The sequence below is a fragment of the Glandiceps talaboti genome, chromosome 20 (genome assembly GCF_964340395.1).
Source record: "Glandiceps talaboti chromosome 20, keGlaTala1.1, whole genome shotgun sequence".
Taxonomy (NCBI): domain Eukaryota; kingdom Metazoa; phylum Hemichordata; class Enteropneusta; family Spengelidae; genus Glandiceps; species Glandiceps talaboti.
Window position 1 is genome coordinate 8,253,420 of NC_135568.1, and position 24,581 is coordinate 8,278,000.

Below are 24,581 nucleotides of genomic sequence, written 5' to 3' on the forward strand. Positions count from 1 at the left end.
GTGCCACAGAAATGGATGCATTAGGTGTTTGTGTGTGTGTGTGTGTGTGTGTGTGTGTGTGTGTGTGTGTAAGTATCTGTTAGCCCTATACAGATATTTGATATGGTAAGATAGACATGTCCAGGCAAGAATTACATCTACAGCTTCGACTGATGTCTAATTCAATACTAGTAGGTACATTGATGTATACTATGTGTTATAAATCACCACCATATACCATTTCATTTCATAGTATAAAACAGCTGTAAGACTAACAAACTATCATCCGTTCCTGTAAAATTAATTCCAGAGACTGTCTATGATCAGTGTATATTATCATGCAATCTGTCAATCAATCATATTTATGAAGAATTTCATTTTGGGAATTTGGAAGGGCTTAACTCAAAATACAGTTAGAATCCTGGTGTCATACATACAATGATCTTAGATGTATGTTCACTGAGATTCTCCCACTGCACATTTTCAATTCCGTATCACAAAATTTCATTTCCTTCATCAAAGACTTGGGATTCATTGCCAGGTTCTCACATTAGTGTGGTCCTATAAGTGAAGCCATACATTACATCACTCTTTTGTCCTAAACCAACTTTTTTTTTTTATATCTGTATCACAAAGCTGTTTCTCTTTCCAAATGTTAATCCTAACCCAAACTGTTCCTTTAAGTAGTCCAATTAAACACAAATTCATCATTTTAAATATTTTATTTCCAGATATATATACATCTAATAGGGGCATCTGAAATTTCAAACCTGATTTGGGTACTGGTAATATCTCATCTTGACCACTCACTTTATTTGCAACTTTACTCAAATAGTGTACACCTTCATTTGCATATGTTGTGTTTTGCATGCTGAACTTCAAATGCATGTATGATGTTTGGTTTTAGGCACTTTATGTAGTATCCCCAAATTGTCTGCATTTCATGTTATGGAAGGTACGTTGATGTACAATTTTACAAGCCATTGATTGGTTAACTTTCATAACCCCTGTAGGCCACTGTAGTAGACTTCCATGACCCCTGTAGGCCACTGTGGTAGACTTCCATGACCCCTGTAAGCTGCTGTGGTAGACTTCCATGGCCCCTGTAGGCCACTGTGGTAGACTTCCATGACCCCTGTAGGCCACTGCAGTAGACATCCATGACCCCTGTAGGCCACTGTAGTAGACTTCCATGACCCCTGTAGGCCACTGCAGTAGACTTCCATGACCCCTGTAGGCCACTGCAGTAGACTTCCATGACCCCTGTAGGCCACTGTAGTAGACATCCATGACCCCTGTAGGCCACTGCAGTAGACTTCCATGACCCCAGTAGGCCACTGCAGTAGACATCCATGACCCCTGTAGGGCACTGCAGTAGACTTCCATGGCCACTGTAGTAGACATCCATGACCCCTGTAGGCCACTGCAGTAGACTTCCATGACCCCAGTAGGCCACTGTAGTAGACTTCCATGACCCCTGTGGGCCACTGTAGTAGACTTCCATGACCCCTGAAGGCCACTTTACTAGTATGTCAGGCGCCATCTTTGACATACTCACATCATGATGTAAACATGCTGTCCAACACTTGTGGTCCCCAATCGCCACAACAATAAAGATTTAGTACCATTTTTATGAGCTAATTAGAGATTTGAAATCCTTGTTTGGCCTGTTTTTTTTTTAGTGTACCTCCAGGAATGCCAGAAAGTAAACCTGGATTACACAGAGGTCACAAAAGTGGCAAATTCTGTGAAAACTGTGAGCAAAACAGTGGACTTTATGACAACAATGCATTATGGGAAATGACACATCAATCAAGGAATTTGATTGTGGATGTCGTTCTCCCTGATATGAATCTTACGGAGTTAGACATCTGGAATTGCTGTGGATTTCTCCTGGGTTTCAATCCATATGGAGTGAGACATCCGGAAGAACTAATTATGGACTTCTTCTCGATTGTCATCCATATGGAATGAGAAATTTGGAATTGCTATGGACTTCTTCCGGATTTGAATTCAGGCATCCGGAAGAACTCATTATGGACTTCTTCCTGATTTCCATGCATATTGAGACATCAGGTAAAACTAATTACAGACTTCTTCCCGTTTTTCATCCGTACACAATGAGACATCTGGAATAGCTAATTATGGACTTCTTCCTGATTTGAATCCGCATAGAGTGATACATGTGGAATAGAACTAATCATGGATTTCTTCGTGACTGGTATCCATAGGTGGTGGTGCACTGGGCATAGCACTAGCACTCCCCTGTGTTAAGTAGCCAGCAACTCCAGGACCTATTTAGAGTAAAATGTAAAAAAAAAAACAGTCAATAGTTGAATGTTTTGGGGAAAAAAAAAATATTCTTTATCACTCATGATAAATGTCATGAATCTGTGATCAAATTATTTTCACAGAAATGACAGAAGAGATTCCTTTAAACCATGTCTTGGTTGAAATTACTATAAAATCAATTTTAACCCAACATGAATGTCACTTATTTGGGGTGGGGGTGAAAAGTTCATAGGTCAAGCAAGAGTTCATAGGTCACTGTTGTGACATTAAAATGGCCGATTAATTTTTCACCCAACATAAGTTTCACTTTCTTTGGGTAAGAGGTTTATTGTTATGGCATACATGAATCTTTACCCAATATCAATGTCACTTTTTGAGGCAGAGTTCATAGGTCAAGCAAGAGTTCAAAGGTTACTCCTTTGGTTCATATGCATTGACATTGATCAAGCATTCAATTTTCACTATCTTCCGAGTATTCATAAGCAAAGAGTTCATAGGTCATTGCTATGGTAACAAACCTGTCAGATATCCTGCCACGTTGGTTTCCGTGATAAACAGGTCATGTTTTTGGTCCTTGTAGGAACTCCATACGTCAGATTTCTCTAATAATGCCGTAACCTAGGTAAAGAAAGCAAACATCTCAAAATCAACATACAGTCAAATTTAGTTTTCCATATTTGGTTGTTTTGGGGTCAAATGTAGAATTCTAGTACTTTCAAATCTATTATAACGTTAAGTCCTGGTGTCAAAAATCATGAAATTATTCTCCAGAACCCATAGTTTATGAAAATTTCTCTATTTCCGGGAGTGATATTTCTTTTTTTTAATAGTGTTATTTACTCTCCAAATTAGTGTCTCATGTTCATTAGTACAACAACATACATAACACCACTTTAGTGTGTAATTTGAGACTAATTAGTATTCAGTTATGCAAATTACCAAGAATCATTTGGTATTCAAATGTCATGAGCATATTCATAGCCCTCAGATTGCACAGTTTGACTCTTTGAATGTGTTCAATAAAAAATATAGTTTTTACACAAGTTGTGTCTATGTCATTAGTTTTGCTGTCCTCAAAAATATGTCCAAACTTCTGCCATTATTTTCCCCTCCATTTCATAAATTATGCTTGAGCCATAGCAACCAGGTCATGACCTCTGTAATTTTGGCAGCCATCTTGTTTGTACAAGCTATACAATGACCTTTGACCCTTCTCATACTCACTTCTTCTCCATATTTGAGACTGGTTGTCATGGCTTTCAGTGACTTGACAATCTGAGCTTTAGTAGCGGAAGGGTTTTCCAGCATGTCTAAAGATGAATCTAAAAGCCTCAGTAGAATTGGAACTAAGTCAACTTTTAAAGCCTGTAACCAAGGAAACAATACAACATTATACCAGGTACGAGCCAAGTTCAACTAAAAAAGGGAATACATACTTTGGTCATTCTATGTCATGACAATGTGTGTATCTATGGCACTGGTTCTGCTGTGTCAAAACGTTCAAAATTGCCATTTTTTCCCTGATTTTTCTTTGATATTACTGGTGCTGGTATAATTATGTTATTCTCCAACATTTTTCTTCATTCAGATGCAAAATGCTCATGACCTAAGGGTTGTCACCACAAGTTGCTAGACGAGTGACAAAGGCCCCTGAGGTCACTCATATTTTCTTTGGCTGAACGAACAAAAATATTGGGGATAACATCAAAACATGTCACTCTAGGATGTAACTTTTAAGGTACACCATGTTGGAGCGCCCTCAACCGACCCCTTTAGAAGATGATTATGATATGGCTTACAAGAGACAAGACATTTGTGAAATATTAAGATGTACTGACAAAGGTATAAACCTGAATTATGTTACTCGGTAAAGAGGCAAGAAATGTTTAGGTTTTCTGTGGCAGAATACAGTTTGTAAAGAAACTGGAAAGTTGCTGTCAGCAGTGGACCTCAAGTCATGAAAAATGTACACAACACATCCTGTTTGATGGGTTGTAGTATACAACTTATCTGTGATAGAGGGCAGTAGACACCTCAACTTATATGCGTGATAGAGGGCAGTATACACCTCAAACTTATTTGGGTGATAGAGGGCAGTAAACAACTTACCTGCGCTACTAGATCATCTTGATCTTTTTGGAACATCTTATGTAAAGCTTCACATGCAAGACCAATCATATCACGTCGTATCTTCATTCCCATGATAATCTGACCAATACACTCTGTCTGCGCCATAGCAGTAACACAAATCTAACAAAAGAATGAGTGATGCAAATATTACAGCTGTATCAGGATGCAATACACAGTTAATCTTGTATAATACTACTGTGGCAGTCGAAGTTTCGGCTTACAAAGACAGGCACAAAGGAAAACCATTGTTCTGACATGGTAGATTACACTGACAGCAGTGCCTCTGTTGTGTGGATATAATCACCCTGTAATCAAAATACTACTCTGGCAATTGAGGTCTCAGTTTGCTAAGACAGACACAAACTAAAACTATTGTTCAATGTGATAGATTACACAAGTAACTGACAGCGTGCCTCTGTTATGTGGATATAATAACCAGCTCAGATAAAACCAACCTTGCCTTTGTTCCTCTTAAAGTAAATCAAGAGGTATAAATGCTTGTCCCGTTATAGGTCTGTGCGAAATTTACTAAGAGTATGGAAAGTGTTTTGAGTACAAAATTGACTGTGAGAGGGCGCTATACATGACAGAACTCCAAGTTGCTTGAATGTCAGTGTAGCGTACTCTGAGTATTTGTATGAAACAGAGTGCCGCAGTGTTCTCTGAGGTTGTACTTTCACGAGTGTGGCAAAAAACACCACACAAGTGCAAGTGCAAATACCCCAAATTCCACACTAGGATTCTGCTGTTATTACATGTGGTTTACAAAAATAGATAATTTCGTAAAAAAATATATAATAACGTCGTTCATTTGATCTTGCATACAGAGAATGATTATTTGTATAAAGGAACGCAATAATTTCAGTACTGCACTGAAGTGCAAATAACACTAATTTGCATATTTACCAGTACAACTAATCTCTGTACATGTGAATTATGCATTTTTATCATTTGAAGTAAAGTTGAATTCCGTACACCAATGGTGGACTCTATTATTTCAAATCAGAACTGAATGAATACTTACCCCACTGTCAGCTATTTGGAATATGACTTTGATGGTAGATCTGGGTATTGCATCATTTCTGGAACTCATACATTGGAAGATCTTGGGTATATGACCTAAAGGTGGCAGTTGGTCAGCGAGAATAGGTTGTGCCATGAATAATGACACCACAGCCGTTGTCACGGTTTCTAAAACTTCTCCCTGAAATGAAACAAAAATAATGCCAATGGTAGTCTATAAATTTGTGCTTTTTGGGTGGTCACATTTGGAAAGGTAACTTTATGGTCTTTGGTGGTTACTTTTGTTTAAAGGGACACAGTCTGTAACTTTATGGTCTTTGGTGGTTACTTTTGTTTAAAGGGACACAGTCTGTAACTTTATGGTATTTGGTGGTTACTTTTGTTTAAAGGGACACAGTCTGTAACTTTATGGTCTTTGGTGGTTACTTTTGTTTAAAGGAAAGTCTGAAATTTGTTTTATTTTATTTTATTTTATTTTTTTTTTTGGGGGGGGGAGGGGTGGTTACATTCATTTAAAGGGGCAGTCTGTAACTTTATGTTTTTGTTGAAAGGCCTAGGGTGCCTTTACTAATATTTCTACAAACTCCCTCTAGCTGAGGATGCCTGCACTGGTATTTCTGTACACTTACTGAGGGTGCACGCATTGATATCAACTCCACATATTTCTGCATTAGTTCTATCATGAATTCTTTGGGTCTTCTAAGCACCCAGCTTGGTTGCGCTATAAACAGTCTTAGATAAACATCACCAATAGTTAGCTCGCCCTCTACGTCAGTGTAGACCACAGCAAAGTCTTCGGGTAATCTCCAGGTAACGTCCGGATCATCTTTCTGTGCTTTATAATGTCTATAAATAGCAAAATAATTGAAATTATGACAGTGCAGTATAAATAACAAACTTTATAGGTCTGAATAAATTTGGAAATTGTTTGAATTGTCGCCACTGAGATTTTGGGCCGAGAAATTGTCGTTCTTGTGGAAAACCTGCGTTTTTTGGTAGGGTAAAACTATAAGCACTACCATTGTTAAATACAGATCAGGGAAATTTTTTCTATGGAACCCAGCCATTGTCACGATTGTAGAACCCAGACTGCAGTGGTAACAGTCTCATGGCCTAAGTACTCAGCGATCGACAACCTCACAACTTACAACATAAAACCACAATACATATGACATTGTAGTGTTCTGAAAACCACATCACAACCTTTATACGTACACTAAAACAACATAACAAATAGCTACATCCATAAACTCCTCCACTGTCATTGGTAACTAGCCAGGTATAAAACCAACCAACCAATATGCAAATTAAGAGTAAACTTCAGAATGACATGACAAGTATCATTTGTCACTCGCCAAAATATGAATTTTAAATGTGAGAGACTTTGCTATCTGTTTGTAGCTTTACAAAGCTTTATCAAAACTTTATAAACATGGACAGAATTGCCATGACTACAAACATGATTGATGTATGCAAATATCCACCATCACAAGACCAATGTATGCAAAATGTTCATCACATGATCAATGTATGTAACTACCCATCCATCACATGATCAATGTATGCAACTACCCATCCATCACATGATCAATGTATGCAACTCCCAAACCATCACATGATCAATGTATGCCACTCCCAAACCATCACATGATCAATGTATGCCACTCCCAAACCATCACATGATCAATGTATGCAACACCCAAACCATCACATGATCAATACAGGTATGCAAATATCCACCCATCACATAGGTATTTCCACCTACCTGTCTTTCATGTGTTTGACAGTTGCCGACACTTTCTCTCTAGACTCGTCATTCCAAATGAGTTCAGGGTTTTCATGGCTGCCTACAAACAAATACATGCATACAGTGTTCAGCACACATTTAACTCTTTGTCATAAGTTCAAGGCAATAAATGTGCATATTGCTCTTTGAACAAAGACCTTACTACTGGTTTATAAGTTACACATATTGCCCTCAATAGCAGCTTCATTAGACGGGTTATTAATTACACATATTGCCCCAATATAGACTACACTAAAGGGTTATTAATTACACATATTGCCCTCAATAAAGACTTTCAGCTTCTTTCAACCTATTTCATTCACTGCTTCATGCAAACCAGTGGCCACGACACACATTTTAGCCCTTACTTTGCCAAATCTAGTGCGCCCTCTTGTGGCAGTTACCGGAGAAGTAGCTGGAACTTCAGTAACCTGAATATTACATATCAACATATCCAATGTCTAATTATTTGTATTTTCACAATTTTCAGTAAATAAATTGTTGGTTTTCTCAGTCTGACTGAAAAATTACTACTCCAGTGACAACTAGTACAGCTTTACATGTGTGAGAGCCCGTCCTCCATTAAGTTATATGTCAAATTCAATGAGTTTTTTGAAATTTTACACAAGTAGACAAATAAGGCCTGATGAAAAACATGTTCCGGTTACCCAACCCCACCTTGTTTTTCACGCTGGCCCTAAACTTTTTTTTTATATATTTGAGAAAAAAATAAAAAAATAGTGAAAATTGTGAAATCTCGACAGAAATAGTGGATACGGAAACTGAAATCAACTTGAAAAGACAATATAAAACTGTTCTTCCAATCTGTAATGGCTGTACATGTGATAACAAGAAACCAATAACACAGAGACCATATGGAAAACAACAGAAAACATAACTACCTGAACTCGACACTCAAATATGAAAAAAAAAATATTTAAAAAAACGAAACGAAAAATCTATCTATCACACCTATTCTAAAATTGAGAGTAATCGGAACCACACAACATTTTTTTAAAAAGTTAGCTTTTCCTTTGGGAGCTAAAAAATGAGTCCATAAATTAAAAATCTTACCTTCAAACATGTGAACACTGGATTCAGGACTATCTCTCATAGCGTCCATGAATATACCAGGTAAGAATTTGCTGAGGACAATGCGTACACGGGGTCCAATTAACTTATCAGCCGTCATTTTGGAAAATAATTCTGCAGTTCTTTCTCTGACATTGGGATTGGTGGAATTACAGAAAAGATCTAGTAAGTATATCAGAGCACCTGTCAACAAAGCATAACAATACAAAATGGTAAATAACTGTATATGGATTCACTAGCTTTTCCAAAATTTGCCTCATGGTGGCGCTCTACTTCCTGTCTGTGTGTACCTTGGGAGTATACATTGTATAGGTTACTTGGTTAAGGACATACAGTACTGCTGCTTTCCTCGATGTCTGAACAATACGAAAAACATCCATGATTTACACTTCTACAGAGTAACATAGGGACAGAGCTAAATGGTACTATGAGGTGATGATACCCCCAAATTGAGCGAGGGCGCTGTATTTTCAATTTCCTGTCTGCACTCTGAAATGGCTTATGCAAACTCTTCACTTGTCTTCTTCATTGGTACAGCCCACTTCAAGTTATGATTCTAAGGCTCTGTTTGATACAACCATGCAGCAACCAATAACTTGAATAAGAAAGTACACAATCTATACTTAGAAGATCAACACTTCTGACAACAATTTGTCCAAATGAAGTAAACCAGTTAAACGTCCAGCAACCAGATGTAGACACACGAGGGCGCTAATGTTTTGATGTCTGCATTTGATGTATGCATGGTGGTACTTTAGTTTGTTTCATTAAATTAGACAAAATGTTGCAAGAAACTGTATACATTCAATCTTGCTGGTGTAGCTTGAGCAGTTTCTCATTGGTTTCTGCATGGTTGTATCAAACAGACCTGATGAACAGTAACTTGGAATGGGCTGTAGGTGAATGCCTTATATTGAAGTACATCGAATCTAACCAAGGACAAAATACAGATGTGTAAACATTCAGAGTTTTAGTAAATATTGAGACTTGTACATCCAGCCGATGGTTGGATTACTTACATATATTGATATAAACTCTGGAACACAAGTAATAAACAACAAGTATACATTTGTAAGACAAGCTGTCTCAGTTAGTTTTATAATAAACACTGACATTTCTTGTGAAGCTTTTGTTTCTGTTTTATGTCATCATTTACTGATAAACAGAGTTCATCTAAAGTACACTTGTAAACTTTGGATAGAGTTGTGTTGAACTCAGTTTTAAGATGTCTCAATGGTTGTGTGTGTATGTATAAAGTATGTATGTATGTATGTATAAAGTATGTATGTATGTATGTATGTATGTATGTATGTATGTATGTATGTATGTATGTATGTATAAGGAACTAATAAACCAGTCCGTTTAGAAATGTTCGGGTTGTCACCTGGCATTTCTCTGTCTCGCCAATATTTCCTTTGAAAAAGAATATTTATTCGAAACGTCGGATTTAACAGCTATATATACGGACTGGTTTATTAGTTCCTTATGCATTTCTTTATACTACAGTCCTAGCAGCATTATATATTTTTTATGTATGTATGTATGTGTGTGTGTGTGTGTGTGTGTGTGTGTGTGTGTGTGTGTGTGTGTGTGTGCGTGCGTGCGTGCGTGCGTGCGTGTGTGTGTGTGTGCATGCGTGTGTGTGCATGTGTAGACATGCTTCAAAAGGGAACCATGTTTTTGCCAAATTCAAGATTAAGGGTTTCTATCTGTTAGAGTATTGAGAAATAGCATTACTTTGTTGACATCCTAATCCAGGCATCCAAAAACCAAATCAATATGCAAAATATACCACTTCAAGTCTACATAATCCACAAACTCAAATAAAATAAAATAATCCCATTTCATGAATTGTGTAATATTCTGTCACAGTGTCTGAAAACATCCTATGGATAAAGCTTATAGTGAGACACATTGTATCACTGAAGAGTTGATATGAATACTTGATCTGTACCGGTCTATAACCAGTCTTGTACTGCTTATAGACACAGTAATTATTATGACTGGATTTGGACTGTTGTCAGTTCATTCTAGGTCCTGTCAAACTGGAGACACAAAATGGAGAGTTGGTACCTACAGATAATCTGAATCATTTTGAGACCAGTCATATGTAAATCTGTTGTTATGTCAACAGCCAATCACAGGGGTGTATTTTACAGTGCTGCCAAATCAACCAATCAGATATGTTTCTCTGCATGTACTTCTCTGGCTATTTGCATATATGACATTGAACAGAGTACACAACTGTGATGTAACCTATTCACAAGAATGTATCTCAAATTTTTCTTACAATTTTCCCATGACATCCAAGACCTTTGAACAACTTACTCAAAAACAATTCCTGGAAAACAGGATTTTATTGTAAAAATATCTGAAATCAGTTGTTGAGTTCTACTTTGTGACTATATATGGTTGTCATGGAATTCTTGTATTCCTTGGGTGGTATAATGAGAATCCACTACCAGAATGTATAAATAAGACAGAGGTAATGCTGTGTAGCTTCAGATTGGACTGGACACTGGAGTAGAGGCACTGTTATAGACTAGAGTCTACTAGCTGAGCTACATAGAAACTGTGCATCTAGCTGATGTTTGAGTTGTTCTACAAGTTCTGACATCTACAGAGTTGTTCTACAAGTTCTATACAGGTAATGTTGTATTCCTACTGTGATTTACATTGATGTAAGTTGCATTGATGTTTCACTCTTGCAACATGTTTTGAACACAAATACAACAATATTTGACAAACTGTATCTCTTAGCCTGTCTCAAACTGCTAAAACTACCTACTACAATCTTCTACCAACTGTATCTCTTAGCCTGTCTAAAACTGTGCTAAAACTACCTACTACAATCCTCTACCAACTGTATCTCTTAGCCTGTCTAAAACTGTGCTAAAACTACCTACTACAATCTTCTACCAACTGTATCTCTTAGCCTGTCTAAAACTGTGCTAAAACTACCTACTACAATCTTCTACCAACTGTATCTCTTAGCCTGTCTAAAGCTGTGCTAAAACTACCTACTACAATCTTCTACCAACTGTATCTCAGCCTGTCTCAAGCTGTGCTAAAACTACCTACTACAATGTTCCACCAACTGTATCTCAGCCTGTCTCAAGCTGTGCTAAAACTACCTACTACAATGTTCCACCAACTGTATCTCTTAGCCTGTCTCAAACTGCTAAAACTACCTACTGCAATCTTCTACCAACTGTATCTCTTAGCCTGTCTAAAACTGTGCTAAAACTACCTACTACAATCTTCCACCAACTGTATCTCTTAGCCTGTCTAAAGCTGTGCTAAAACTACCTACTACAATCTTCTACCAACTGTATCTCTTAGACTGTCTAAAGCTGTACTAAAACTACCTACTTATAGAATAGTTTCTCTATTGATCACAGTGTAATCTTTCACTCCCTGATTTTTAATTTATAGTACATTTCACCAGGGAAGTTTTAAGTAGAGTCTTCAGGATATCAACACTTTGGGATATCTAATCTGGTATAATAAACAAAGTTAGTAAAGTTGTATTGTGTTCTAGTTGCTAATTTAACATCAAATGTTGGAGTTGTTTGTTTACCATCCGAGTGAAGTGAGTAAGTGTATGTGTGTCATATTATCTGTGTAGTGACTAGCCAGCCTTAGTCTTATCAACAATTTGCTTACAAAAAAAATCAGGGAGTGATCAATAGAGAAACTTGCTACTAGTAGGTAGTTTTAGCACAGCTTGAAACAGGCTAAGAGCTACATGTACAGTTGGTTGAAGATTGTTGTATTGTCACAATATCACTGTAGACTAACAATACCACAGACACAAAGCACACAGCAGGATCCTTTACCCAATCAATTTGAAAGTGATGAAGTATTGCCATTATTTAACACTGGAGTAGAATCAGGCCTCTGATAGTAAAAATGTAATTACAGTGATACTTGATGAGTTCAATAGCTTCAATTGTTTACTTTACAACTGATAATCAACATGGTAACTTATTAACCTCTACTAGCCACTGTGTGCTGCACGTCACCCTGATCATTGCTTCTTTTACATTTGAAGCTGTGTATGTGTGTAAAACATGTCTCACTAGTAAAACCCATGGTATCTTCATTTCTCCTGTAAAATGTCAAATTCTCAAATTATACCGTAACTTTTTAAGTCCTATAACTCTTTAGATTCAAGTTATTTTCTTTCTTGTTTCAGTAACCATAACAACCTAGCATCAACAATGAAGACATTTGCATTCCAGTTGTTGGTACAGTACTGTATTGTAGTCTGTGTTGTACAACTTTCACTGACTGTTGCCCAGCAACAAGATGAAGACACTAGGACTGATGGAGCTCAACGCTATGGAAATGGAATCCCTGGTATCCCAGGTAAATACTATTACATGTAATATTGATACATAGCACACATACATGTATTATACCATACAGTACAAAAAGTTCAAGTTCACCACTATTCTTTGTTAAAACTTCTCAAGTTCAACAATGTTAAAGATTGCCAATCCTCTTCCATGTCCAACACTGTCAAGGTTTTGAAATTCACAGAGTTGATGTATAAAATGGTAAATTTTTAAATATTTAAAAAAAATGGTACATGATGAATTCTTGTAGGTGTTCCGGGTACTAATGGATTACAAGGACCTATAGGTCCCAGAGGGGACAATGGAATACCAGGTACTGTAGGACCAAAGGGAAACAGTGGTTCACCAGGGCTGGATGGAACTCCTGGTGAGAAAGGTGACACTGGTGAACTTGGGTCAAGAGGTCAACCAGGTCAGAAAGGAATAACAGGTAAACCAGGACCAAAAGGAGCAAAGGGTGAAATTGGACAGAAGGGAATACATGGAGTTGAGGGACAAAATGGTACAAAAGGTGATACAGGCATCAAAGGTAATAAAGGGTCAATGGGAGGTCAAGGTATACAAGGACCTATAGGTCAGAAAGGAGAAGTAGGTCAGGTACAACAACAACCTAGAGTAGCATTCTCAGTTGCCAAGACAACATCCATAGGACTTGTGTCTAGTCGTACAGTGATTGTTTATGATAAAGTGTATTCTAATGATGGAAATGGTTATAATACATCTACTGGTAAATTTACATGCCCTGTCAGTGGTATGTATTACTTCATGATTTCTGCATTACGAGATAACAGCTATAACTTACATGTGTGTTTGATAAAGAACACTACCAAGTTACCCTGTATATATGCACATAATTCAAGTGGTAGGTCCTATGGTGCTGCATCTAACAGTGTAATCATAGATGTAGACCAAGGTGATGAAATCTGGGTTAGACTTGGTGGTGGTTATGCTGTGTACAGTAATCACAATGAATACACAACCTTTACTGGTTACCTGTTGTATTCAAATACACAATAAACAAAGACAGTCTGCAACACTAAATAAACATTTCAACTTTTTTCTTCACAATAACTTTTTACCGTCTTGTAATTCTTTTCAGATCTAAATAATCTTGTATTTGTAGTTTGTTTAAAAGAACTGAACTTATTTTATAGAGTGATAAATGAATTAAAAATTACAACTAATAATAATATTATGAATTATATATCAAATACATAAAAAAATACTTTTAACAGCAACGATACTATAGTACATTTATTAAAATATCAATCTGGTTGTCATGGCAGCAACTATAAACATAAAATTACTTTGTTATTTTACAAATTTCATTTATCCCCACATACAAGAGTAGACAAATTTACATAAACTCTATCAATGTCATTCATAACATCAAATTTTATTTTTAAAAGATTCTGACATTAAACCTGGATGCTATTTCTTCCTTTTTTATTAGTAAAGTTATTTATAGTACATAGATTCATAAATTTATATCATATTCAGAATGTATCGTACACTATAATTAACACAGTATGGGTTTTTAAAAAGTAGAGGGGGCAGGGGTGGAGGGTTTGACTTTTATGAAAATGAATTTTAACAACATAAGTCATTAGACTCAAATGAATATTTCAACTTGTCTAGATAAGTTAATTAACCGTGGTATTATATATATCCATGTAAGAGCCAAGTTAAACAAAAAATATGGACTATATACTCTGGTGGTTCTACATCACGACAATGCACGTCTATATCATGACAACGCGTGTCTATGTCACCAGTTCTGCTGTGTTTGAAATATGAGTCAAAACATTCAAAATTGCAATTACTTTCCCCAATTTTTCTTTGATATTACTGGTGCTGGTATAATTATATTATTCTCCAATATTTGTATTAAACCACTGTGTTATATTCTGTATACACTAGTCATAGTATAGTGTCAATGACTTATACAGAAGTACATCAAATCTAACCAAGGACAAATTACTGACATGTAAACATTTAGAGTTTTAGACAATAATAGTAAATTTTAAGACATGTACATCCAGTCTATGGTTGGATTACTTACATATATTGACATAAACTTTGGAACAGAAGTAATAAACAACGCGTATACATTTGTAAGACAAGCTGTCTCAGTTAGTTTTATAATAAACACTGACATTTCTTGTCAAGATTTGGTTTCTGTTTTATGTCATCATTTACTGTTAAACAGAGTTCATCTAAAGTACACTTGTAAACTTTGGATAGAGTTGTGTTGAACTCAGTTTTAGGATGTCTAAATGTGTGTGTGTGTGTCTGTTTGTGTGTGTGTGTATGTATGTATGTGTGTGTGCATGCATGCATGCATGTATGTATGTATGTATGTATGTATGTGTGTCAGTCTGTCTATTTATCTGTAAAATTAATCAATATTCTTTTGTGGAGATAAAAATAATCATTCATGAACACATGTTGGCTACCGTGGGAAATACAAGTGTGTGTACAAGTGTATGAGGTATGTTTGATATGAGATTTTGCCAAATCTCAAAACCTTGACAACTGTACTGCATTGCATGGCCATCTATTGTAATGGAAAGTCTGATTATCTAACACAGAGGGCAAAGGTCAATATTGTCAACTTACCTTTTGACATGGCTTCCTTGATAATCTTTGTATTTGAAGATAACGCATGTAATGTCTCTAGTACTGTCAATCGACCTAGGTCAAATAACAGAGAAGAAATTCATAATCTAGAATTCTTAACTAACCAAGGTCAAATAACACAAAGTAAATTAATAATCTAGTATTGGTAACTGACCTAGATCAAATAACATAAAGTAAATTTATAATCTATAATATATAATCTAGTATTGTGAAATGACCTGGGTCAAATAACACAAAGTACAAGTTATTATCACAATGTGAGATAGAAATACCAACTAAAGCCTGCACAGGTGTTTACATTTGTAACACCAACACCAAAATGTACAGAGACAGAGGGGTACCTAATGATACTGGGCGAGATACTAGCTGGACCTGGTGCATCACGAAGGGCAAACATAGAGACAGAACTATAGAACACAGCACTGTAATATACACAGAGATGAATCTTACCAGCTGGCAGTGTTTGTAACACCAATAATAAACAGACCAACACGTTGGCATCTGCAATGTTTGTCACACAGTCCTTGTTACCAGTTACACTAGCTATCACCTGTAAGAAAATGGTAACAGATGTTGTACTTCTCACGACATCATAATTTTGTAACATTGCACGATAATCCCTCAGAAATCATGAATATTTTTTTTAGTTTATGGTCTCAATTTCGCGGAGTAGTGTTCCTCTCTTTTTCAATGGAACACTGTACAATAGGGAACTTGCAAATCCGCCATGTTGAATGTTGCATCATGGGAAATGCGATAATAAATACTAATCAAATAGCATTGTAAACAATAATAGTACATTGTTTTTCACCACAAATGATCAATTCATAGTTGCCCTGACCATTGTGGGAGGTTTATTTTGTCAGTAGCTCCTGATTAGGTATTACAATAACAACAGATAATCCCACAGTCCTTTGCATCTGAGCATGCTCAGTTTGGATTGCAAGTTCCCTATTGAGTAGGGACCCAATTTTTGACTTGTTATCATCATTAACAGTGTGGCATACCTCCAATGCTAACTGTTGGACTTTACCAGCACCCTGTATTCTGAGCAGTGAGAAGAGTAACTTGAAGTGGCCGATACATTGTATTTCACAACCTGAAAGAAAACACAACACAAATTATGATTGGCTGATTTGAGAAATAGGGAGTGGCCTCGCTGGACACTGAGTGAAAAGAACAAGACAATGTACCTGATAAACTTAAAGAAAACACAACACAACACAACACAACACAACACAACACAACACAACACAACACAACACAACACAACACAACACAACGCATCGCAACGCAACACAACACATGACACGACATGAGTCACACAACACAAAACGACACGATGTGACATAACACAACATGACACAACACGACAAGACACAACGCAATGCAACACAACACACACAATGAGATTAAACACATTTTGGAGAGGATGATCTGACCTAGTTGGTGATCCTGTTTACTAGCTGTAAATGACCACAAAGTCAATACATACATACATACGTACGTACGTACGTACGTACGTACGTACGTACATACATACATACATACATACATACATACATACGTACGTACGTACGTACGTACGTACGTACGTACATACATACATACATACATACATACATACATACATACACACATGCAAACATATATACACACATACATACATACATACATACATACATACATACATACATACATACACACACATACACACACATACACATACACACACACACACACACACACACACACACACACACACACACACACACACACACACACACACACACCAAACAGTTACTGGCCTTAAACATATACAGGACATGACCGAGAGATTGACACAAATAAATTTCAAAACACTAACTAAATCGCTAGTCACACAGTGAAATTACTTTCCATGTTGTAGTTTATTTCACTGAATCAACAACAGTGTGAAATGCTTGACTTGATGACCCCCTGACCAAAGGTGATAACACTCAATGCACATGTGGCTCATACCATTATACTAGTAGGGACATGTTGTTCTCGGTACACAACAATTAGGTATACAAGAATAATTATTTCATTGTATAACAATTCAAATATATCAAATAAAACATGTTATTTGCTATCAGTCAGTCAGCATTGATTGTATTATTGTGTTTATTTATAAAGGTGATTCAAATGATTTGTAGTAGAACCCCATTCATGAAATGAAGTTGTCCAAATGACGCACAAGAATAATTTTTTTGCTCAAAAGTCACCGAGTTTGTATACTTGGCTGGTAAATAGTATAAAGATTTCATCATTTTTGCCAACCTCAGTTACTTCCATGATAGCAATCATTGACTGTCATCTTGGTTTTTCAAACGACTTTAAGGGTTGACGTTGCCAGTCCTTCTGCATTGCTTTCTGCAATATTCTGTATCAGGTCATATACAGTTGACTTTGGAATGCCTACCTAGTACCTCCGTGTGTTATCTGCTCTGATTTTTGAAATGATGAACGATATCAGACCTCATGGCATCAATTCTCATGGAAACATTATCACTGTAGGATAATTTCACTGACATCTGTTTTGACTGGACAGTAGTCACGTTGACTCACAGCTTTGGACCATGGATGGGAATGCTTACAGACTGCAAATGTATAGATTTGAAACTCCAAACCGGCATCCAGTTTGAAGTTTCAATGTATACATCATTTCCTAGAGGCTCATTCCATTTCGGATGTGTGGGTGGGTGTGTGGGTTGGTTGTCAAACAAACGCTCTCAAATCTGAGCATTTATGCTATTTATTGTTATTTACTTTGTAAAAGATAAAACATCTCACAATCAAAAATACACACGGTCACCATCCATTTCATTTTCCCCTAAATCAAAAATTAATATGCTATAACCCAACCCTAAAGAGAAATGGTATGCGCCATGGCATGTCCTGCCATATTTTATCCATTACTATCTGTAAACATAGGAAGTCAGTGTTCTGATTATGTCTAGGATTTCACTGTCTGTCAAATAAACTACCATTTTTCAAGTAGATTTGTTGTGTGGCTACCCATATCGTAAATAATTTAGACAAAAAGGTGCCTGTTCGAACTGCGACTGACTGTATCATATCATTTTAATTGCAAAAGTGACACATGGAAAAGACAACGAAACAGTCATGAAATCATTAAAGTGTTGCATTTTGACTATGGCATTTGTAACATCGTGCACATATACACTACACGTATTTTGTTTATTTTACCAAGCCACTGTTACTTGCTACAAAGTAAGCGATATAAAACACGCCTATCAAAAACACATGTTGCTTTAATAGGGATACACTACATTGTCAGCTTGTCAGCAGGCCTTCCATGCATACAGTGGCTTGGTGTCCCTAACATTTTCGTGGTAGTCAAGGGTGACTACCAGTTTTTGAACTTCGTAGTCATTTTGGCAAAACTGGTAGTCAATTGACGTAAGACTATGGCTAATTTTCAACTTTGATAAAGAATATTGATTCAAAACGTCGGATTGCATTTACTGATCAGGACTGTTTCACTCGTTCCTTAATGCACTTCTACATATACATACATACATACATACATACATAAATACATATATAAATATATATATAAATATATATAACTCGGTGAGTATCAATCTGCTATATATATATATATATATACATACATACATACACACACACACAGTAAATAATACATGCACACTACATATATGTGCACAGATATGGCAAAGACAACAGTCAGAGAAACACATTTATACACACAAATGCAGAAATAGGACGAGTCACTTGGGACATTTACTAGAGCGCCCTCTGGAGAGCATCTACTAGGACTAAAACTTATGACAAAATTATCACCATAACTGCATGCACTCTGACTGTGAGTAAAGAAATGTCCTTATACAAACAATAAATATTTACCTGGATTATTCCTGATTACATTTCTCAATGCTTCTAAAGCCATCTCTACATGAAGGAGTCGTTTTTTCTGAGGAGCCGATGACTTGGTAGTGTCCATACCACCAGACTTCAATGCCATCAGAGAATGTAAATACTGCAATGTCAAAATGATACATATTTTGAAATTGAATATACGTATTGTGATGAACTTCTTGGAGTAAATTTGTGGTCAAACATTTCAAGATTTCACATTGACCCTGGTGCTAGATATGACCTTGCCCTGGGTACCATCAGGTCTGACCTTATGGTCATTAAATGTAGTTTTGACCTTGACCTTGACATCTACAAGTGACTTTCAACTAGGCACCATTAGATCTGACCTTGGTATCATTAGTTTTGACTTTGGTATCACAAGTGACGGTCAACTGGGCACCACTAGATCTGACCTTGAGATCATTAGTTTTGACCTTGACCTTGGTATCACAAGTGACGGTCACCAGGGCACCACTAGATCTGATCTTGGGCGCAATAGTTTTGACCTTGACCTGGGTACCAATGTATCATTAGATTTGACTAAGGTCAAAGATCAAGGAATATAATACAGTTTTGTTCAATATTAACTTTCAATGTACAGCCCATTTCAAGCTACTGTTCAGTGGCTCTGTATGATACAACCACACACAACCCATTCAGTGGCTCTGTATGACACAACCACACATAACTAATTCAGTGGCTCTGTATGACACAACCACACATAACCAATTCAGTGGCTCTGTATGATACAACCACACACAACCCATTCAGTGCCATGGCTCTGTATGATACAACCACACAGAACCCATTCAGTGGCTCTGTATGATACAACCACACACAACCCATTCAGTGGCTCTGTATGATACAACCACACAGAACCCATTCAGTGGCTCTGTATGATACAACCACAGAGAACCCATTCAGTGGCTCTGTATGATACAACCACACAGAACCCATTCAGTGGCTCTGTATGATACAACCACACAGACCCCATTCAGTGGCTCTGTATGATACAACCACACAGAACCCATTCAGTGGCTCTGTATGATACAACCACACAGAACCCATTCAGTGGCTCTGTATGATACAACCACACAGAACCCATTCAGTGGCTCTGTATGATACAACCACAGAGAACCCATTCAGTGGGCTCTGCATGATACAACCACACACAACCCATTCAGTGGCTCTGTATGATACAACCACATACAACCCATTCAGTGGCTCTGTATGATACAACGACAGAGAACCCATTCAGTGGGCTCTGCATGATACAACCACACAGAACCCATTCAGTGGCTCTGTATGATACAACCACACACAACCCATTCAGTGGCTCTGTATGATACAACCACACACAACCCATTCAGTGGCTCTGTATGATACAACCACACAGAACCCATTCAGTGGCTCTGTATGATACAACCACACAGAACCCATTCAGTGGCTCTGTATGATACAACCACAGAGAACCCATTCAGTGGGCTCTGCATGATACAACCACACACAACCCATTCAGTGGCTCTGTATGATACAACCACATACAACCCATTCAGTGGCTCTGTATGATACAACCACAGAGAACCCATTCAGTGGGCTCTGCATGATACAACCACATACAACCCATTCAGTGGCTCTGTATGATACAACCACACAGAACCCATTCAGTGGGCTCTGCATGATACAACCACACAGAACCCATTCAGTGGCTCTGTATGATACAACCACACAGAACCCATTCAGTGGCTCTGCATGATACAACCACACAGAACCCATTCAGTGGCTCTGTATGATACAACCACACAGAACCCATTCAGTGGCTCTGTATGATACAACCACACAGAACCCATTCAGTGGCTCTGTATGATACAACCACACAGAACCCATTCAGTGGCTCTGTATGATACAACCACACAGAACCCATTCAGTGGCTCTGTATGATACAACCACACAGAACCCATTCAGTGGCTCTGTATGATACAACCACACAGAACCCATTCAGTGGCTCTGTATGATACAACCACACAGAACCCATTCAGTGGCTCTGTATGATACAACCACACACAACCCATTCAGTGGCTCTGTATGATACAACCACACAGAACCCATTCAGTGGCTCTGTATGATACAACCACAGAGAACCCATTCAGTGGCTCTGTATGATACAACCACACACAACCCATTCAGTGGCTCTGTATGATACAACCACACAGAACCTATTCAGTGGCTCTGTATGATACAACCACACAGAACCCATTCAGTGGCTCTGTATGATACAACCACACACAACCCATTCAGTGGCTCTGTATGATACAACCACACACAACCCATTCAGTGGCTCTGTATGATACAACCACACAGAACCCATTCAGTGGCTCTGTATGATACAACCACACAGAACCCATTCAGTGGCTCTGTATGATACAACCACACAGAACCCATTCAGTGGCTCTGTATGATACAACCACACATAACTAATTCAGTGGCTCTGTATGATACAACCACACACAACCCATTCAGTGGCTCTGTATGATACAACCACACACAACCCATTCAGTGGCTCTGTATGATACAACCACAGAGAACCCATTCAGTGGCTCTGTATGATACAACCACACAGAACCCATTCAGTGGCTCTGTATGATACAACCACACACAACCCATTCAGTGGCTCTGTATGATACAACCACACACAACCCATTCAGTGGCTCTGTATGATACAACCACAGAGAACCCATTCAGTGGCTCTGTATGATACAACCACACAGAACCCATTCAGTGGCTCTGCATGATACAACCACACAGAACCCATTCAGTGGCTCTGTATGATACAACCACACAGAACCCATTCAGTGGCTCTGTATGATACAACCACACACAACCCATTCAGTGGCTCTGTATGATACAACCACACACAACCCATTCAGAAACTACATGTTCCACACTACGATAGCAAGATTACAATTACGTACATACATTACATTCTTTTTTAATCATTTGGGTAACTCACCTGTGCCTGTGATCCCAGGAAATCTAACAACTTTACAGTGAAGTCCTTTGCATCCTGTCAGTGAAGAAAACAGAAACCTCAGTACACGGTTATGATGAAGAATTTGAAATTCAGATAAAAATATACAAAAAATAAATCTTTTTCATTAAATGTTTCAAATTGGATAATTTCAAACATCACTGATGCACTGGCTCTGATTGGAACATTCAAAACATCAATCACATGACACAGTGACTCTGATTGGAGCATTCAAAACATTAATTATATGATACACTGGCAGTGATTGGCGCATTCACAACATCAACGATACACTGGCTCTGATTGGAGCATTCACATCATCAATGCATGGCTCTGATTGGTGCATTCACAATACCAATGATACAATGACTCTGATTAGAGCATACTTACTAGATTTAATACTTACCTCCAATGGGAATGTAGGTTGTTCATTGTACACCCTGACAAATATTTCTCCAACTACCAACTCCTTGGCATGGATAGAAAACACAAAGTCTGCCCCGAATGAAGGATCACATTCACCCTGGTAATAAAAAATGTAGGAACCCGTCACAGCGTGTAAGACTTACATTTCATGTGATGGTCATGTCAGACAAGTTGTCACGAATGAATTTTTTTTTAAAGTAGTTTTCTCACAAGTGTGAAATTGTAATTCACTATTCATCAGACCCTGAAACCATACAATGGAATCGGCAAACCTAAAAAGTTGTACAGTCCGTGTTCTATAATTATCTCTCTCAAGTCTGATGTACACTCTTTTTTGAAGAATGCAGTTCACTTTCAATTTTTTTGAAGATTGTAGTTCACCCTATGAATTTTACTGATTGGAGTTCAGCCACTGTTAGTCTTTGAAACTTGTAGTTCAACCAATGCATTTTTTGAAAATTGTAGTTCAACCACTGTTATTCTTTGAAAATTGTAGTTCAACCACTGTTATTCTTTGAAAATTGTAGTTCAACCACTGTTATTTTTTGAAAATTGTAGTTCAGCCACTACTATTCTTTGAAAATTGTAGTTCAGCCACTGTTATTCTTTGAAAATTGTAGTTCAACCACTGTTATTCTTTGAAAATTGTAGTTCAGCCACTGTTATTCTTTGAAAATTGTAGTTCAACCACTACTATTCTTTGAAAATTGTAGTTCAACCACTGTTATTCTTTGAAAATTGTAGTTCAACCACTATATTTTTTGAAAATTGTAGTTTACTTACTGTTCTAATTTTATCAGATTGTTGGTTCTTGACGAATTCAGTCAACTCTGCTCTTGTAGCATTGTCCCAAATCAAGTAGGGATTTTCTGTATTACTGTTCAAAATCTTCAACACCTACCAAAAAGAAAACCAAAATTAGTTTTTTCAATCTCAGTAAAAGGCCATTTTCACCAATTTGCACTACTTCACTAGAATAGTGTTATAAGAAATGGCAAATCTGGAGTCTGAACACTTGGATAAGGTATTCTGAAGAAACATAAAAATTCAGAAGCTAAAGACAATGTTCACATTTGCTAACACAATACTGAGACTTCAGTTTCAAGGGGTTCAGCTCCAAAGTTTGTTTGTTTTCTGTAACATGTTGCCTCCAATGTACAAAAGGCCTCTTCTAAGCCAGATACATTTGCTGATTTTTCTAACTCAATATCAGAAAGATTGGCATGTTGCAGGGGTGGTTAAAATGACTTTTCAAGATCCCTAAGCTTTGAGAAATGTAACTGAGATCAAACCAGCTTACTGGAATGGCTGGCAATTTTTTTCCATCTTTTTTTATGCTGTATATTGAGATAGGACATTCTGGTTCTTTGAACACTTTTCACAGGGAAAAAAGTTGTCATTTTATTTGGTGTTTTTGCTAAGGTTGGGGAACCCCGATAATAGAAAGAACACAGTACAAGTGGCACATTTTTCAAATGTATTGTACCATAATTTTGGTGAGGAACTCCGATGAAATGACAGAGGAACTCAGGTACATTTTACCTGCTTTATCACCCTTGAACAAAAACACTATGATTTGTTTACAGTTTACAATTCCTGACAAACTTCTTTCACAAAAATATACTTTTGCTCCAGAAGTAATCTACCAGTGACTGATTTAGAAAAAATGTGATAAATAACTCCTTACCTTGTTTGCATGATATTATCATAATAGTCACATATATTGCAAATACAGTAACACATACAGCTCATTCAAGAGTCACAAGCAAATAATGTAAACACCTGGGACAATAACACTTATATGCAAATTATCATGCAAATATTTGCAAACACCTGGGACAATGATGATTATATGCAGATTACTATGCAAATACTGGAAACACCTTCAACAATAACATGC

At 37.2% G+C, this 24,581-nt stretch overlaps 2 protein-coding genes across 2 annotated transcripts in view; one reads left to right on the top strand and one right to left on the bottom strand.

Moving 5' to 3' along the window:
• Positions 1-49: 49 nt before the first annotated feature.
• Positions 50-24,581, bottom strand: part of LOC144451078 (dnaJ homolog subfamily C member 13-like) — a 64,512-nt gene continuing 39,980 nt past the window's right edge. Inside the window, exons 43-57 of the mRNA XM_078141853.1 lie at positions 23,465-23,578; positions 22,662-22,778; positions 22,238-22,291; positions 19,216-19,348; positions 16,311-16,402; positions 15,754-15,853; positions 15,283-15,357; positions 8,285-8,485; positions 7,190-7,271; positions 6,054-6,270; positions 5,426-5,605; positions 4,381-4,521; positions 3,496-3,636; positions 2,790-2,889; positions 50-2,273 (exon numbers count right to left, since the gene is read on the bottom strand). Coding sequence (XP_077997979.1) covers positions 2,176-2,273; positions 2,790-2,889; positions 3,496-3,636; positions 4,381-4,521; positions 5,426-5,605; positions 6,054-6,270; positions 7,190-7,271; positions 8,285-8,485; positions 15,283-15,357; positions 15,754-15,853; positions 16,311-16,402; positions 19,216-19,348; positions 22,238-22,291; positions 22,662-22,778; positions 23,465-23,578 — 1,845 coding nt within the window. The 3' untranslated portion in view covers positions 50-2,175. The remainder of the gene's footprint in view (positions 2,274-2,789; positions 2,890-3,495; positions 3,637-4,380; positions 4,522-5,425; positions 5,606-6,053; positions 6,271-7,189; positions 7,272-8,284; positions 8,486-15,282; positions 15,358-15,753; positions 15,854-16,310; positions 16,403-19,215; positions 19,349-22,237; positions 22,292-22,661; positions 22,779-23,464; positions 23,579-24,581) is intronic.
• LOC144450854 (uncharacterized) lies at positions 10,816-14,775 on the top strand. The gene is made up of 3 exons (XM_078141595.1): positions 10,816-10,949; positions 12,501-12,673; positions 12,914-14,775. The coding sequence occupies exons 2-3, from the start codon at positions 12,526-12,528 to the stop codon at positions 13,678-13,680; spliced, it is 915 nt and encodes a 304-aa protein (XP_077997721.1). The 5' UTR covers positions 10,816-10,949; positions 12,501-12,525; the 3' UTR covers positions 13,681-14,775.

Excerpts from the sequence above, each read along its gene's own strand:
- LOC144450854 (XM_078141595.1), top strand. The coding sequence starts at position 12,526 with ATGAAGACATTTGCATTCCAGTTGTTGGTACAGTACTGTATTGTAGTC. Across the intron at positions 12,674-12,913 it reads TGGAATCCCTGGTATCCCAG|GTGTTCCGGGTACTAATGGA; the intron begins GTAAATACTATT and ends GAATTCTTGTAG.